Here is a 16,283-nt window from a genome sequence, read left to right on the forward strand (position 1 = left end):
AGGTATTCATCAAGTGATCCATTCCCTGATGCCCATTCCGAACTTCTGGCAAACAGAATGTAAAATATGTAAAAATATATGCTTTTTTGTTGTAGTTCTATGGCGAGGTACCTGAAAATAGAGTGGATGTCATAGTAGCTAATCTAACTGTAACTGATAAGGATCAGCCACACACACCTGCCTGGAACGCAATGTACCGAATGACTGGTGGAGATCCTACAGGTCGATTTACTATTCTGACTGATCCAAATAGTAATGATGGGTTGGTAACTGTTGTGAAGGTAAGTGATTCCTACAACTCATTGAATTATGCAGAGACAGATAAGTGGGAAAGCACTGAGAATAAATATCTCCCTGCTGTTTAATCCTGAGGCCAGTGTGAGATTTGAAATTAAAATTAATGTGCTTGTTCTGAAAGTAACTTGTTCACCTTTTGAATGGTCCTCCTACTTACATTATCATGAACAATCTAAAATACCAGTTCTGAAAATCAGGTTAGCTAGTTTTTAAATGGCAGATTAGAAAACCTTTATTTGCCAGAAATAAAAATTAGCCTGTGAAAAAGCCATTTGCCTATCAGTGGATCAGAACTAGCATTAACGGCTGTCTGTTGGAGTAGTAAGCAAACTGCTTTCTACCTTTTGGTCAGCATTGGTCTTCCAGGCCTAGGAATGCCTTTCCCCACAAGTATGATGCCAGAATGTTTCTATTAAATAAATAGCCAATCAGGATGATATCAGAGGGGAAGGAAAGTGGTGTTAGTGATGGTAGGAGGCTACACTTCAACAGGCTTCTAAAGGATGATGCTATTTTTAAAACCTCATTCAAAAGCCTTGTATGGAGCAGGTTCTTCATCTTCATTCACCAGCCAAAAAAGTCCTGGACTGAAGGGATGACTTGTTTTCTAAGTTATGATAAAAAGGCAGTACTACAATTTGAATCTGTCAAGAAGTAGTCCCCTTTCCTCTCAACTGTCTGATAAATGTCCGGACTCTTAGTTTATCTGGTTCATTTTTGGATCCATCCACTCAAGTGGGTGACAGGATACGAAATCCAGCACTCAGGCTTGAAATGCCTGTATTCCAGTCTGGGATATGGTGGAATTATTATTTATTTATTTATCCTTTCAGTACCTTGTGGGGGAGGGGGGCTAGCGGGGGAATCTGTGGCTTTATAAAGCAATCTAGGCTACATTGCATGCTTGGGGTTTTTTTCCTCCATAAGTCCCATAATTGGCGTTTCTTGAGAGATACCTGTTATGTTTGATTCTGCTGACAAGACACACTTGACTGCCTGTGTGCCTTGTATTTAGGCACATATAAGTCCATTTCAAATCTATTGACAGTTAGAAACTTGAAACCTCTGAAAGAGCAAACAAAATGATACTCAGATCCAACCAGTATAAAGAGAATCAAATGAAATTCCCAAGGGCATAATCTGCTTGAAATACTTCAAACTAAATTATTTCTTTAAACTAACAGAAGAGAAGCAAAAAGTACATTGAGATAAATAAATGACATTCTGAGGAAACCCCCCAGAAAAGTTGTAAGCACTGATGAGGACTAATTTGGCTCAAGGACTCTTGAGGGGACAGAAGTTGGCAGGAGATCACCAGCCACAGTGAAAAAGCAACATGCTTCTTGGGGTACAAGGAGTGGCTGAATCCACTAAGCCGGGGACAGATTTGCTATCATTGCCCCTTAAATCCCTTTGCCTATGGATGTTCCTAGCTGCCCTTGGCACTAGAAGAGCTGCTGCAGAAATTGCCCTGAAGTGCTGCAGAATTCTGTATTCCAGAAAAACATATAGAAACTTTATAGGTACTGGTTTTGCCATAGTTCTCTTTTGTTTAGGCTCTGTGTTCATCTAGCTCAATATAAGCATTATAAAAACAGAAGAACTTTTTAAAGTAATTTTTTGTTTGCATACCAGTCACGACTATGAACAACTGCTAATATTTTCCCCCTTTTGTTTTTGCCAGCCAATTGACTTTGAGACCAATAGGATGTTTGTACTTACTGTAGCTGCGGAAAATCAAGTGCCTTTGGCCAAGGGAATTCAGCATCCTCCTCAATCAACAGCAACTGTATCCATTACCGTCATTGACGTGAATGAGAGTCCATATTTTGTCCCAAACCCTAAGCTTATACGGCAAGAGGAAGGGCTTCTTGCTGGTAAAATGTTAACTACTTTCACCGCTCAGGACCCAGATCGCTACATGCAGCAAACTGCTCTAAGGTATGGTGTAAAGCACGTTCCTATTTTATCCCATGCTAGTAATCTCAAAACTGGGCCTAATCCCCCTGCCCTCTGCACAGGCTCTGAAGGCTTGAAACAGAATACAGAATGCTGTATTTCTCTTTGGGGCTGGCCATGAAGTGAAGAGCCCATGTACGATTTCTCGGTTTACTATAGCACCCCAGATGGGAATTATGGGTGGGCTGTGGGAATGGTGTTGCAAATAAGTCTGTATCTAGCACAGATCTGCAGGTACAGCAAACTATGGCATCTTCTTCTGCTCATAGGACACAAATTCATCAAGGTACTAAACACATACAGAACTTTAAGCATATGGGCTGTCCCAGTGGATTGAGTGAGGCTTAAGTTTATGCTCATGCTAATGTATCTTGCTGATCAGGGTCGTAGGCTATGATTGCTGTGGCTCAACTTTATGGCTGCCCTGCATCAGATCAGGATTCATTGTCCCATCCCCAGCAACTGTGGAATTCATGCAGGCAAAAGAGTCTTTAATTTGTTCTTTCCTTGTAAAATGAAAGATTTTACGTTTATACGTCATATAATTTTGCGCTTTTTGTATTATTTAGGGCTGCTCTACACTAGAAAATTGTATCGACCCAACTATGTTGCTCAGAATGTGAAAAATCCACACCTCTAAGCGATGTAGTTAAGACGACCTAAGTTTCCTGTAGAGCTAGGTCAACACAAGAATCCTTCCATCAACTAACTACTGCCTCTTGGGGAGGTGGACTTACTAGAGTGACTGGAGAAATAAGCAGCTATGCCACTGTAGCATTTTGAATGTAGACATAGCCCTAGTTAATTAGCTATTATTGCTGATATTTGCTCATTTTGGGCCATAAAAATGATATATAGGTCTATAATTTTGTAGCCTAGTACTGTTGTTTTTATTTTAAATATCACATGAGCTAAGATAGTTTGTAATTTATTTAAACTAATAATTGATACAATGACAACTTCTTATAAGGAAGGGTGGTTTTGAATGACCCTATTCCTTCAGATCAGAATCGGAGAGTACAGTAAAACTAGTTGGATACACCAAGGCATCCATAGAAAACCAATGATTTATTGTCATCAACTGGGATTAAAAACTAAAAAGAGCCTAAGATAATAGGGTCACTTCTGTCAAATCAGAATATGTCCATCATCTCCTCCCTCTCTGTGTACATGTACACACACATGGTTAACAGAATTGAGAAGGCCGCATAAATGGCTCTCATGCTGAAAATCAAGTAGGAGTTCTTATTAAAATACTTTAATCATGGTTGAATGTGAAATCTGCATTCTTGTGGTGAATAAGTCATATGCAACTTAAGAAAATTGTGCATTTTACTAATTTATGACATGTATGTTCACTTTTCAGACAGTTGTATATAACTTATGTAAAATAGAGTTATATAACAGCTTACTTACATAGAAAGGCTTTTAAAAACTTTCTTTATTAAAACAGTACGTGTATCCAAAAAAACTCAAGAAGGCAAGCTAATAAACTGAACCTCATAAAATAGTGTTACAGTACCAGATATATGCGTTTTCAGAATATGAGTTGAAATATAGTTATGTTTCATTTTTAAAAAGTTTATTGGAAGATAAATTACATTTCTTATCGTCAAATATGCAGGTACTCAAAGCTTTCAGATCCTGCAAACTGGCTAAAAATTGACCCAGTTAGTGGACAGATAACTACAATTGCAGTTTTGGACAGAGAGTCACAATATGTGGAAAATAACATGTATAATGCGACTTTCCTTGCCTCTGACAGTGGTATGTATTCACATTTATATATATTCAGAAAGTTTTAATTGACATTATATCGTACTAGCACAGAAAGAAAAAAGGAAGAATAAATCAGTTTTCACCATGGCAGAAGGTACTAAGATTGGAGTTAATATATTGATCAAATATCTGGAAAATGGGTTAACCTGTGAGGTTGCAAATTTTGTAAATGCAACAAAATTATTTAGGACAGTCAAGTCCAGCAAAGGCTGTGAGGAACTGCAGGAGGCTCTAATCAAGCTTGGTGAATGGGCAACACAATAGCAGATGAAATTCAGTGTTAAAAATGCAAAGTAATGCATGTTGGAATGAAAAAGCGCACTATATCCTTCTAGTTCTAAACTAACTGCAATATCTTAGGGAAAAGGCCAGGCCATCATTGTGGATTCCCCAGTGAAGACCTCTCCTCTATGTTAATATGTTAAACTGCAGTTAAAGAAGCAAACAACATTTTAGGATGCACAAGGAATGGGATATGCGGTCTAATATGGGAAATATTACAGTTCCATTAATCAATTATATGCCCTCATCTGGGATACTGCGTTACTTACTAGTCATCTCATCTCCAAAACAGATTCTGCAGATTTAGGCGTATAAATTCAGTATGTGGAAAAAAATCTCATATGAAGAGAAAATGTAAAGAGATGACTGAGAGGTGACATCATAAAAGTATTTAAAACAGTAAAAAATATAGGGAAGGTAGATCAGAAAGTTCTGTTTTCCTTATTTCATAACATCAGCACAGAGGGGCATTTAATGAAATTGAAAAGTGGCAAGTTTCACACAATGGGTAATTATACTATGGAACTTGTTACCATGGGTTGTCATTGTAGGTAGAATTTAACAAGATTTAAAGAAATATTAGACTCTATATAGATAAGAATATCCAGAGTTAGAAAAGTAAATACTAAAAAAAATGAGTTTTGGAAGGGATGTAAATCCTCATGCTTAGGGGCTTAAGTCAATCTAATTTGGGGGTTAGGTGGAGAGGTCTTGAGGGTGGGATGATCTCAGATCTGCCTACTGAACGGTTGTTCGCCTCTTTCTCTGAAGCATCTGGTGTTGGCCACTGTTGGAGATAGCTTAATGGACTGGATGAACTACTGTTCTGGTCCAGTACGGCAATTCCTTTGTTCCTGTATTCACCAACTAAGGCCCTAATCCTGCAGACACTTATGCCTTCAAAGACCATTCCCTGTGAAGACAGTGAAACTACTCATGTTCAGGTTTGCAGCCTCGAGGCCAGGCACCAGATTTTGTTTATAAATCCAGAGCCCTAAAATAGAGGTATGTGGAAGTGCACTGCCCCAACATGACCTCCCGGAGGCATTTGCTTTGATGACAGGCCAAAGCAGCCCCTGCTTTATGCTTTCAGAGAATGCAGAGGGTACACATCTATTTCAGTCCTGTTCAATTGGCTCTACTCTTATCCTCAGGGAACACTGACACTGCTATCAATGCTGGCTCAAGCAGTTCTTGGGCAGGCCCCGTCTCAGTCTAGCTCGAACTGTTCGCAGTTATTTCAAAAGCACGTGTAAGGTTTATTATTAGGTGACATTCTGACATAAAACATTATAAAACAGTTTGGTACATTTTGAGTAATGTAGAGGTAGAAGAAGCATGTTTTGTTGTTGTCGGTGTTTTAATTATCCTTTCAAATCAAATTTCAGTTTACATTGTAACTGAACACACGTACATGGGTAGCTGAAATATGCTTGCATGAAATATTGTGAATAGGTTTCTAATGGGAAGCAGAATCAAGATACCAATTTTTGTTTCTTTAAGGAATTCCTCCTATGAGTGGGACTGGCACTCTTCAGATATATTTGCTTGACATTAATGATAATGCACCCCAAGTACATCCTCAAGAGGCTACAACCTGTGAAACACTACAGCCCAATGCAACTAACATCACAGCAACAGACCGTGATATTGATCCGAATGCAGGACCATTTGCCTTTGAACTGCCAGAAACTCCTCCTAGTATTAAGAGGAATTGGACCGTCATTCGTATTAGTGGTAAAATTAATTTACACAACGGAAACTTTAATGTTTTTAAATGAACTACTGACTGCATTTTGTTTTGTTTCATTTTGTCTGGCAATGGGTACTTCCCTAGATGCCTGGATTGTTTAGATTAATGTGAAGGAAATGTTATCAAATGCCATTAAAGTGAGCTCCCTTGAGAATGAGAGAAAGATATTTTAAAAGTTAGATTTAGAAACTAACGTTCACACTAATAAGTCTGTGGCACCTTATGTGGCATCCAGTACATCCAGTAACAAAAGGTTAATATAGAGTTCAGAAACCTGTAAATTTTCCATCATTGTTTAACATCCACATAAGCAGTAAATTTTATTTTTACTCCTAATGTATTTTCTCATATAGGTGATCATGCCCAACTTTCGTTAAGGATCAGATTCCTTGAGGCTGGTATCTATGATGTTCCTATAATAATCACTGATTCTGGAAATCCTCCCAAGTCCAGCACATCTATTCTGAAGGTGAAGGTTTGTCAGTGTGACATAAACGGAGACTGTACTGATGTAGATCGGATTGTTGGTGCAGGACTGGGCACAGGTGCCATCATTGCAATTCTGCTCTGTATCATCATCTTGCTCAGTAAGTACATGGGTCTTTCGAAAATTAGTTCTTTAAGCTCTTCTCATAGTATTTCACAAGAGCAAACCTAAACAGGTAACATGAGGTTTTTTCAAAAAGATTTTTACATGTATGGTAATAGTATACCTACCCCTCAGCCATCCAAGTGCTAATACATATATTCCAAGGCCAGAAGGGACCGTTGTGATCATCCGGTCTGACTTCCTGTATAATGCAGGCCATAGAACTTCCCCAAAGTAATTCCTAGAATAGATCTCTCTGCCATGAGCAGGACCAGACAAAAATCTTGCCTCCTAAAGAATTGCCCGTATTCAACGTTATAGTTTTGATGCAATGTTAAGATTTTCTGGTGATAATTACTATTACAATATTAGGAATATGAGAGCCAGATGGCAGCTGGCCCTTGTGCGGGCACTTCAAGATTGGGGGTTAAGGAGCTTCCCTTTTGTGCTTACCACACTCTGTGCTCATAGGAGTGCAGAGATTCCTCCCTCCAGGCACATTGCAGGGCACACATTGCCTCATGAGGCTGGAGAAGAGGCGAGGCCATGGCCCTCAGACACCCAGTCTTTCCCCCAGGCTGTTGCAGATGTGACTGCACACCATCCCCAACAGGGGTCAGTGCCTGTAAGGCACAATTTGGCTTTGTTATCTCAAACCCAATGGAATTAAGTAAAGAAATTTATGATTTGGGAAGATGGTACATCACAGTCCCTTCTACAAGGCCTGACAAGCAGCTAGTCACGCAAGAGCAGAGGTATGTGTTTGTCTAAGCGCTGCATAAAGCCCAAAGTGGTATTCTGTTTTGTGTCTAGTGCATTTGATGAGGGAAATGACTAAACGCCATGACTGTCTGTCCAGTGTAGTAAAATTAGATACTGTAGCTCTCTTATATATATGTTTAGCTTATCTCTGATTGCAGTGGAAACACAAGAAAGGGATTCACCTGTTAAGAGTACTCAGCGCACCAATTCAAAATATACAGAATGATGGAGTGGAGTCCTAAAGAAGAATAAACTTTCCATGCCTGGCAAAGACTTGCACAGTAGCAGTTTGTCCAGGAAAAGCAAGCTGTGCACAGAGACGATACATTAAACATGTTTCCATGTTACTGAGCCATTCTTAAAATGTTAGCCATTGATTTAGTGAAGTGCTATCATAATTACCAAATCAGTTACAAATGTTCTTCAGGCGGTTACGTGGCAGATGAATTGAGATTTCTTGCCACCAGGATGCTTTTTTAGTTCTAATTTGAAATGTGCATTCTGTACTAGGAACGAAGTCACCCAGCTCCTGCTACAAGAATTACCTCTTTATACTACTTTTTAAACAACTTTAGCTTATAAACTAACAAAATAACTAAAGTTTGAGGATTGTCAAGATTGAAACAAAAAAACACAGCTTTCTTTTCCAGTCACTCTTTTTTTTTACCTCTAAACCCAAGCCTAAACTTAGGCCTCATTCACGCAAACTGATCTGTTCAGGTGGACCCTGCACCATGCATTCACATGGCTTAGACTTCTGGATCAAAGTCAAAGACTGTAACTCTTCATATGATGTGCCATGCACTGTTGTGGCACTGTATAAATTAATAATATACAACTTCAGAGCTCAGTTTCTCTCTGAGAGAGATTCTCTCATCTCATTGCAAAACTCAGTCTAAATCATTCTTGCCCGCAGTGTGCATCCTACTTTGCAGACTTGGCTATGCGACAGGTTTGTGACCCTGTATTGTTGGAATGAGCGATTGGTGTTCAAGTCATTGCTTAATTGGAGCTAGGTCTAAGCATTTCTGAGTTTAAGGTTTCAGAGTAGCAGCCGTGTTAGTCTGTATTCGCAAAAAGAAAAGGAGTACTTGTGGCACCTTAGAGACTAACAATTTATTTGAGCAAAAGCTTTCGGGAGTGACAGCTCACTTCATCGGATGCATTCAGTGAGCTGTAGCTCATGAAAGTTTATGCTCAAATAAATTTGTTAGTCTCTAAGGTGCCACAAGTCCTCCTTTTCTCTTTGAGTTTAAGGTGTTCATTTTGATGAGAAATGCAGATGTTACAGAGAATATCACCCAAACTAGAACTAACATTCTGTTAAATACTTCTGAACTGAAACACCAGTGTCACAATAAGAAATCTAAAAGACTGTACAACAATGAATTATTAATTTCCAAATCACAGGGAAGCGGCTTGGTCTAGTGGCTAGGGTACAGGATTGGGAGTCAGGTGACTTAGGTTCTCTTACTCGCTGGGTCCCGCTGATCTTGGGGAAATCACTTAACCTGTTGGTTAGTTTCCCCATCTTTGTAAAAGTTCTTTGAGATCTATAGATGAAAAGCATTATGTGAAGTCCAACTAATATTATTAGAGTTGGGCAGCCATGCAGTTGGGGGCAGTATAGTAAGCTCCACCTTGTGCTGGAGTTAGCAAACAGTGGTTGCACTTGCGGTACACACAAAGGCTCTGGGAGGAATTCTTCCTCATTCAGACGGAATACTTCCTAGCACTGTTCCTGGAGTCATGCAACTCTGTAATGCCCCCAATGCAGGGCTGTGCCTTAAAGGCACAACTGAGTCTACCTATACAAAAAACACAAAAGCACTGGGGCCCACAGGGAGATACTGTTTTATGTCCTAAGTTCTGAACTGTGTTACATCAGAGTAACTCCACTGAAGTGAGAGGAAATAATTTGGAGATAGACTAACATAGCTGAGAGCTGAATTTAACTCTTATGGTGTTTTTTATGTAAAATAAATATAGTCTGTTTCAGAACATTTCCACTGATCCTTCAGTAGTGAATTGCCTCCTTGAGAGAGACCAGAGATCATCCAACACTTTGAGAGGATACCTAGGACTTCAGCCCACGAGTCATCAGCAGTGTACAGCCATCTTTGTCACATGATTTTACATAAACTATTTTTTTTTAATTTTGAGAGAACAATTCTCAACTTCAGAAAACAAAACTACGCAAATTGCCCTTACAAATAAGAATAGAAAAGTCAAAGTTCCTTTGTTTTCTGAAACATCCCAACTTTTGAGTGCTTAACTTTGCAGTCTTAACAATAGTCTTTTAACACAGTTTCTTTGTACGATAATTAATATAATATGGAAATCCTATTTCTGGGCTCTGCTGCATCCCTTTTACTATACTAATTCAGCTAGCAAAGAGGGGCCAAAAAGATGGCTTAAATCATCTTCCAGCAAATACCACATGCATAGGGAACTTCCCCAGGTCACGTAGGGCTGGTTGATCACTTACACACTGCCCTCATCCCACACAGCCCCAAGAGGAGAGGTGTTCTGGCAAAGGGAAGGAGGTGGGTTGAAGGGAAGTGAAGTCTGGCCAGAGCACTCTGATCTCTGGCTATTCTGGGCTGTTGAAGTGACCCACCTGTGGCCACTCAAAGCCACCATAAAGTAGACTAGCCCCTAGGTTTAAATCAACCTCTGACTTAAAACTAATTTTGCCCCCTTTTCTTTGGTGGTACTTCCAGAAGGGTGCATCTCAGAGTCAGGTCATTATATGTCTCAGATCCTGGATAATTAGTGTCTGGATTGTGAGATGTGGTGTTTTTCAGCTACCAAAATAATTCAGTTAAATCTCTTCCTTAAAACCATGTCATGGGGTAGAATTCTGCTTTAATATTCAAGGGGGTGATTTAATATGAATTTTCATAAGGTGTAAATATAGTATAATGTAGAGAGTAGTAATGTTTTTGTTTCTGGTCTTCCCCCTTTCCAATCTAGTTCTAGTTTTGATGTTTGTAGTATGGATGAAACGCCGTGATAAGGAGCGTCAGGCCAAACAGCTGTTGATTGATCCAGAAGATGACGTAAGAGACAACATTCTGAAATATGATGAAGAAGGTGGTGGAGAAGAAGACCAGGTGAGAAATGTGGTTAGTGCTTCTAATATGTAGGTTTAGACCTGAAGGTGTAATAAATCTTCTTTTCCATTACCACATTGTATAACATAGCCAGTTCTTGCAATGAATTATACACATGCTGAGTAATAGACAGAATCCTGAAAGCAGGCACTGTTTTCCAGTGAGGTCTCATCAGTGTTATAGGTGTCCAACTCCTGCCTTTTGCATGAAATGTAAAACCAGTATCTTGTCCACTTATAGGTATTAAGCTTCCCTTCACATTCTGGTGAAATTCCAACTTAGGTAACTACATTTAAAAGAAAATTAAAATACCCTTCATTTCAATTTTTAAATGTTATTCTTCACTACCTCTCTAAAATACTGTTGTGTAGAGTCACTGATGCAGAATGGCTAATGCATTCCACTCTGAACATCACTGTATTTCAGTGGTAAATGAATGCTTCCAATATTTTATAATCAGTAAAACTCTTTGAGGTTCTTGTGGATGAAAGGTCCTTTGTAAATACTAGCTAATCAGAGATTGGCCAATGCTGGAACAGCAGATTAGAAACCCTTTACATTTCAATTGAGTATCAAGGAAGAGGATGATGGGTGTTCCATGCCCAAAGGAGAATGCTGCCCTATGATATGTTTACAAGTTGGCACTATATGCATCCATCCTCTCCTCCACCTTTGGAAGCACCATCATTGGAATACCAGAATGCTGGGACAGGTAGACATATCTCTGGTGAATGTGCTGTTTTTAACGATGGGGTAGAGTCAGCCAAGCAGTGTGAGATCACGTACTGCAGGCAGCCACCGTGAACAAAAACTGCATACCCTCCATAAATGGAGCTTTCTTACCGGTGCTGAGTACTGAACACGTGGTAGAAGAAGGAGCTGCAAATGATAACAGCTGGGAAGAGAGGGAGAATATCCTTGTCTCCCACTGAGTCAAGGTGCACAGCTGCAAACAAGAAGGCTGAGGGGTATTTTTATAAAATTGAGGACTTTTGGCCATGACTCCATGGACACCTCCTGAAGATAAACCTTGGGGTTATTGTTGAGAACCAGTGTTCTAATTAGTACCTCATGGGGCTCAGTACACAAAGCCCTGTCACTGCAAAGTTCCATTGAGTAGTGTTAGATTCTTAACCAAAATGTACACTCAGCTACTGAGGTGTTATTTTTCAGGGGAGCGGGGAAAGGAAGGGATCCAATAAGACATTTTACCATGTAAAAACTAGAGTTCCATCTGAGTTTAACTGGGTAATAGGCATTCGTAGTTCTCTTTTTGTACAGTATAATGCAAAATTTAGATATCTGAAATGCATGTTTGAAATGGCCTAACAAGTTCCCTGCAAGTAGCAGTCATATCTGCCACAGGCACTGGGCATAGCAAGGTATTGCAGATGTAGACTTACCTATACAACATTCTAAACAATAGACGTTAGCCATTAGCCCTTTCTTATGTATGTGCCTTTGCCATAAATGACATATGAGAGATTTCTTCTGGTAGCGTCTATATTTCCAGCACTTTCAGAATAGCAATTGAAATTGCAGTTCTAGTCTCTTTTCAAAATAAGGCCTCCTAGAGAAAACTGCAGCCCTTTTAGTACGATCAAGGTCAATCCAGTGTGAAATTAAACCAAGGAAAAATTGTATTGTTACCCCACATCCACAAGCGAGCAATGAAGGACGGAGAGAATGCTTTTTATCAATATTAACATTAGGCTAAAAATGTCAGGATTGACTGAGCAAAAAACTTAGGTGGAAAGCAATAATATGACTCCAGAACACTGAGGAATCAAACAAAACCTTGTCTTCCACAGCAGAATAAGGTGCCATGTTCAAAGCTTCTGTCACAGCTCAATGAAAGCACTGCATATTTTAACAGCAACAGATATTTCCCCAACCAATGGCTTTTTAACACTTTATTTATTTTTTCGTCCCAGTCATTTAAAAATTGTTTAAGCTGTATACTTTTTTGAACAGCTAGTTAATAATGTGTGTGACATTTTGTTATTTTTCCCTCGCGTATCTTGGGGCCCTTGAATTACATGTGGTTCGTCTTAGTGCTCAGATATGGTGAGCAGTGCCATAGAAATGTCAATTAATTCATTAAATAGTTGTTGTAGTACAATCTGAAATTGAATTACTGTGAGATGTTCTTTTCTTACCAGTCATGCAGTCTTTTTTTTTTTCCTGAGCTGCTATTGCAAAATTCATGAAAGACGTATGTCATCTTCTCTCTTATGGTCTTCCTACAAGGAATCAAAATGGAGTTTTCAATAACCAATGGCATGACTGGCTGCCTTTGGATGTTGTATCCAGTTACTGCTCTCATTCACAAGTCACGTGAATGAATACCTTATGCTATTTGATGTTTGAGATTTTTAGAATGGTATTTGATGGGATGGGATGTGACTGGCAGTATTTGAATACAAACCAAACATTGGTTCTTTCTCTAGTTAATAGTAATCTCTTTCAGATTAGCATTGAGGGCAGCATCATGTTATTTTCAGTTTTAGATTTTGTACATAATAGTGATGGTTCTGTGGCAATATTTCATCATTCTGGTTTTTAAAAGAGAGGCAGCCATAGCCTGTATTACAAACTCTGCTTGTATTGCACTTCTTCCCTGTGTCCCAGCACTGGCGAGGGGCATGATTTCTATCCCTTCAGCGCTGATTTATCCTGTGGTAAGCAGAAGGCTAGAGATGAGTGTGAAGGTTACCATGGCCTCACATCAACAGATACATCCTTCTGATGTCAGACAATATCACCACTATATCATAGGCAAATAAATTTAGATTAGCAAGAGAGACTTCCCGGCATAAAGAGGTGATGTTCCATTTAAGATGGGTAGAAAGAGTCCCCTAAGTACTGAAGACAGCTGTTGACTCGCAGGGTGTGGGGGGGAGGGGATGGAGTTGTTTATTTTCCAGTGTTTGTTAATACGGTCAATGGAGTACAAGACAACAAGCGAGATTGTCAGCTGGTGTAAATTGGCATAGTTCTGTTGACTTCAAAAGCTGAGGATCTAGCCCAACATTTTTATAGGGAAAGAAAATCGTTGCAATCTGAATATTATCCCATACTTATCGCCTGACATTTGCATATCTAGTTTAGGCTTTAGACAAGTTCTGTAGTCGCCCATCACAGCACTGATTATCAACAGATTACATGACTTTGAGGTTGCCATAGTTAGTAAATGTGATAGGTGTAATAGACAAATGACTGGCACTATGATGCTCTCCCTTGGAATGATGTGCACTCAATTTGTAACCACTACAGTCAGCTCTAAATATCCAAACCTTATACTGACTCAGTGTTAATGCACCTAGCACATGGTGCAACACAGTTGATATATATAGTAATTCATTTTAAAATATAAATCAGGATACTGATGTGGTTTATATGAAGCCACTGGGGTGTTTGACTTGGATATCAAAGTAAATGTTGACCAAATAACATTGAACCATTCCCTTCTTTTCTCATTGTATTAGGTTATATAACAATTTTTCTTTAGTAAGTTAAGTTGATACTCAAATCCCCTGTTAACTCTGGGACCAATTGTGCAATCCTTACTCCTGTTGAATAGCATTTATGCAGTTGGTCCTGTTGAAGTCAGTAGGACTGCTCAGGTGAGTAAGTGCTACTCATCATATGTGTTGCAGGATTTGGACCTATTGTTTTAGACTTATATTTTTGTCTTGCCTACAACCCTCTTCATTCCAAGAGTTTCTAAGTCAATGTTAAGATTTTTCTGAGTATATTTTCCCTTAAGATCTTAGTTCTCTACAGGAGACACTCTTATTCAAAAACTATCTAGAAAGCCTACAGCTCAGATGTGTGTCATCATTTTGATTATAAGAATTATTTTGTGTATGAGAGAGAGAGAGAGAGAGAGAAATCATTCACTAGCATTACTATACTTAGTAGTATTTATTTTAGAGGTGATAATCAGAACATTAAAAATAAAAACAGAATGGACTTGTGCAGGAATGGATCTAATTTCTAAATTGCACATAAAGTATTTGTCATGTTACAGAATGATTAAGCTTATTTATAATTCCTGATAATTAGAAGAACAGACTTGTTCTAGCACTTAAGTCGTGAAATATGCTTGATATTTGAGTAGCCTTCTGAGTTTATCCAGTCAGCCTTTGACTCTTTCTACTCTGCTCTTTAAAATACCAAAAGAAAATGCACTTAAGGAAATTTTAAGTAATCTCTTCCTAGTTACCTAGATCTTAACAGCTGATCAGTTTTGTGCTGTGGACCCTACTGGTATTTTTCTTGTATATATGAAGATACTGCTTATTTACCGATCAAAGTGTAAACTCCTACTATCATGTTTTATTTTTACCTTCCTATCAGACAAGTGACATAAAAGGGCTTACCAGATCATTTTCCCTCCTCATTTATCCTTTGTTTTGTGTTAGATAAGATTGTCATTCATTTTATATCGAGTTCTTAATGATAATGATAAACTAACTGCTATAAGCCAGTAGGCATCTCCATTATTATCATTAAAAGGAAATTCCTACTGGGATCAAATTTGCATATTAAAAATTTTGACTTTTTTTTCTGAATGATTACATACAATGCTCATGTGCAGGAATTATTTTCATTCCTTTGTGAACCGTTCCCTAATTATAGAAAAGGTAATGTTTTCTTAATTCCATTACAAAAATCGTTGCAATATATTTTATCCTGTCTAGAATCTGGGGCCTTGTATAGAGCTTTATCTGTAGCTTGGGTTTAACTTTCACTTTTTATTAATAAAAAAAGCTAGCTGGATCTTTGGTTATCTTAGGAAATTATAAAGTTGTCGTGCTCCAGATAGACTGATAATAAAAACAAATGGGAAAAACCAAGGCAGCAGAAAGTAACAGAAAAGTGAATGGAAAATAAAAAAAGGCGTCAACTATTGGTGAAGCTATGGCTTTTCATAAATAGCAACACTCCTGCAAAACTGCACCACCTATGTAGATCACTGCACTTCCTGAAGCCTGTTGACTTGAGCCACTGTCGGATTCAGCCTGCAAAGTACACCTTGTAGTATCGGGACCAATATTTTCAGTGTAAACTCCCTTCCAGGTTAGGGTTTGGGGGTGTTTAAGAGGTAACTTAAGCTAAGTGGGTACAACAGCAGAGAAATTCTGCTGAAATTGATTGTTCTTCTAGTGAATGGGTCTGAGCCTTAGAGATTGGTCAAGTCAAATTGCAATATGGAGTGCCTGGGTATGATTCCTAAAAGTCCTACATTTAAAATAAAAGGCAGCTGTGATTCCACACACAGTTACTTGGGCTGTGCATGCAGCTTGGGTAATTGTATATGAAAATATCTAGCTAGGTGGCCAACTAGACATTTGTGTATGCAGTCATGCAGTTTACACACACAGTCACAGGAATTGTGGACAGTCATATTTGAACTCTTATGAGTTTATTCATGGATCTGAGCATTATCTTGAAAAATTGGCCCTACTTGTGCACTGTGTTTTGTATTTTACAGAGGTCGCTAGCTCGTTCACTTGATTGAGAATCTGGCTTGTGCAGTTATGATACATACTCATGTAGACCAGATCCAGTTCTCTAATTACACACATTATAATTCACTGATTCACAAGAAAAATCTGTTAAACTCTTGATAATGATTTAAGTAAATACCTTAACATTCAAATATAACCAGAGCAGCTGGTCCAGAACAGGAAGAGTAGGTCGTAGCTGCCCTGTTCATCGGGAGTCTGCAAAAACCTGC

At 38.7% G+C, this 16,283-nt stretch overlaps 1 protein-coding gene across 1 annotated transcript in view; it reads left to right on the top strand.

Annotated features, from left to right (window-relative positions):
* CDH2 (cadherin 2) overlaps positions 1-16,283 on the top strand; it is a 175,138-nt gene that overhangs the window by 137,585 nt on the left and 21,270 nt on the right. Inside the window, exons 9-14 of the mRNA XM_084618702.1 lie at positions 96-281; positions 1,982-2,238; positions 3,881-4,023; positions 5,821-6,054; positions 6,424-6,657; positions 10,398-10,537. Of these exons, the coding sequence (XP_084474828.1) occupies positions 96-281; positions 1,982-2,238; positions 3,881-4,023; positions 5,821-6,054; positions 6,424-6,657; positions 10,398-10,537 (1,194 nt within the window). The remainder of the gene's footprint in view (positions 1-95; positions 282-1,981; positions 2,239-3,880; positions 4,024-5,820; positions 6,055-6,423; positions 6,658-10,397; positions 10,538-16,283) is intronic.

This window comes from Lepidochelys olivacea, assembly GCF_965140295.1.
Source record: "Lepidochelys olivacea isolate rLepOli2 genome assembly, chromosome: 2".
Lineage (NCBI taxonomy): Eukaryota > Metazoa > Chordata > Testudines > Cheloniidae > Lepidochelys > Lepidochelys olivacea.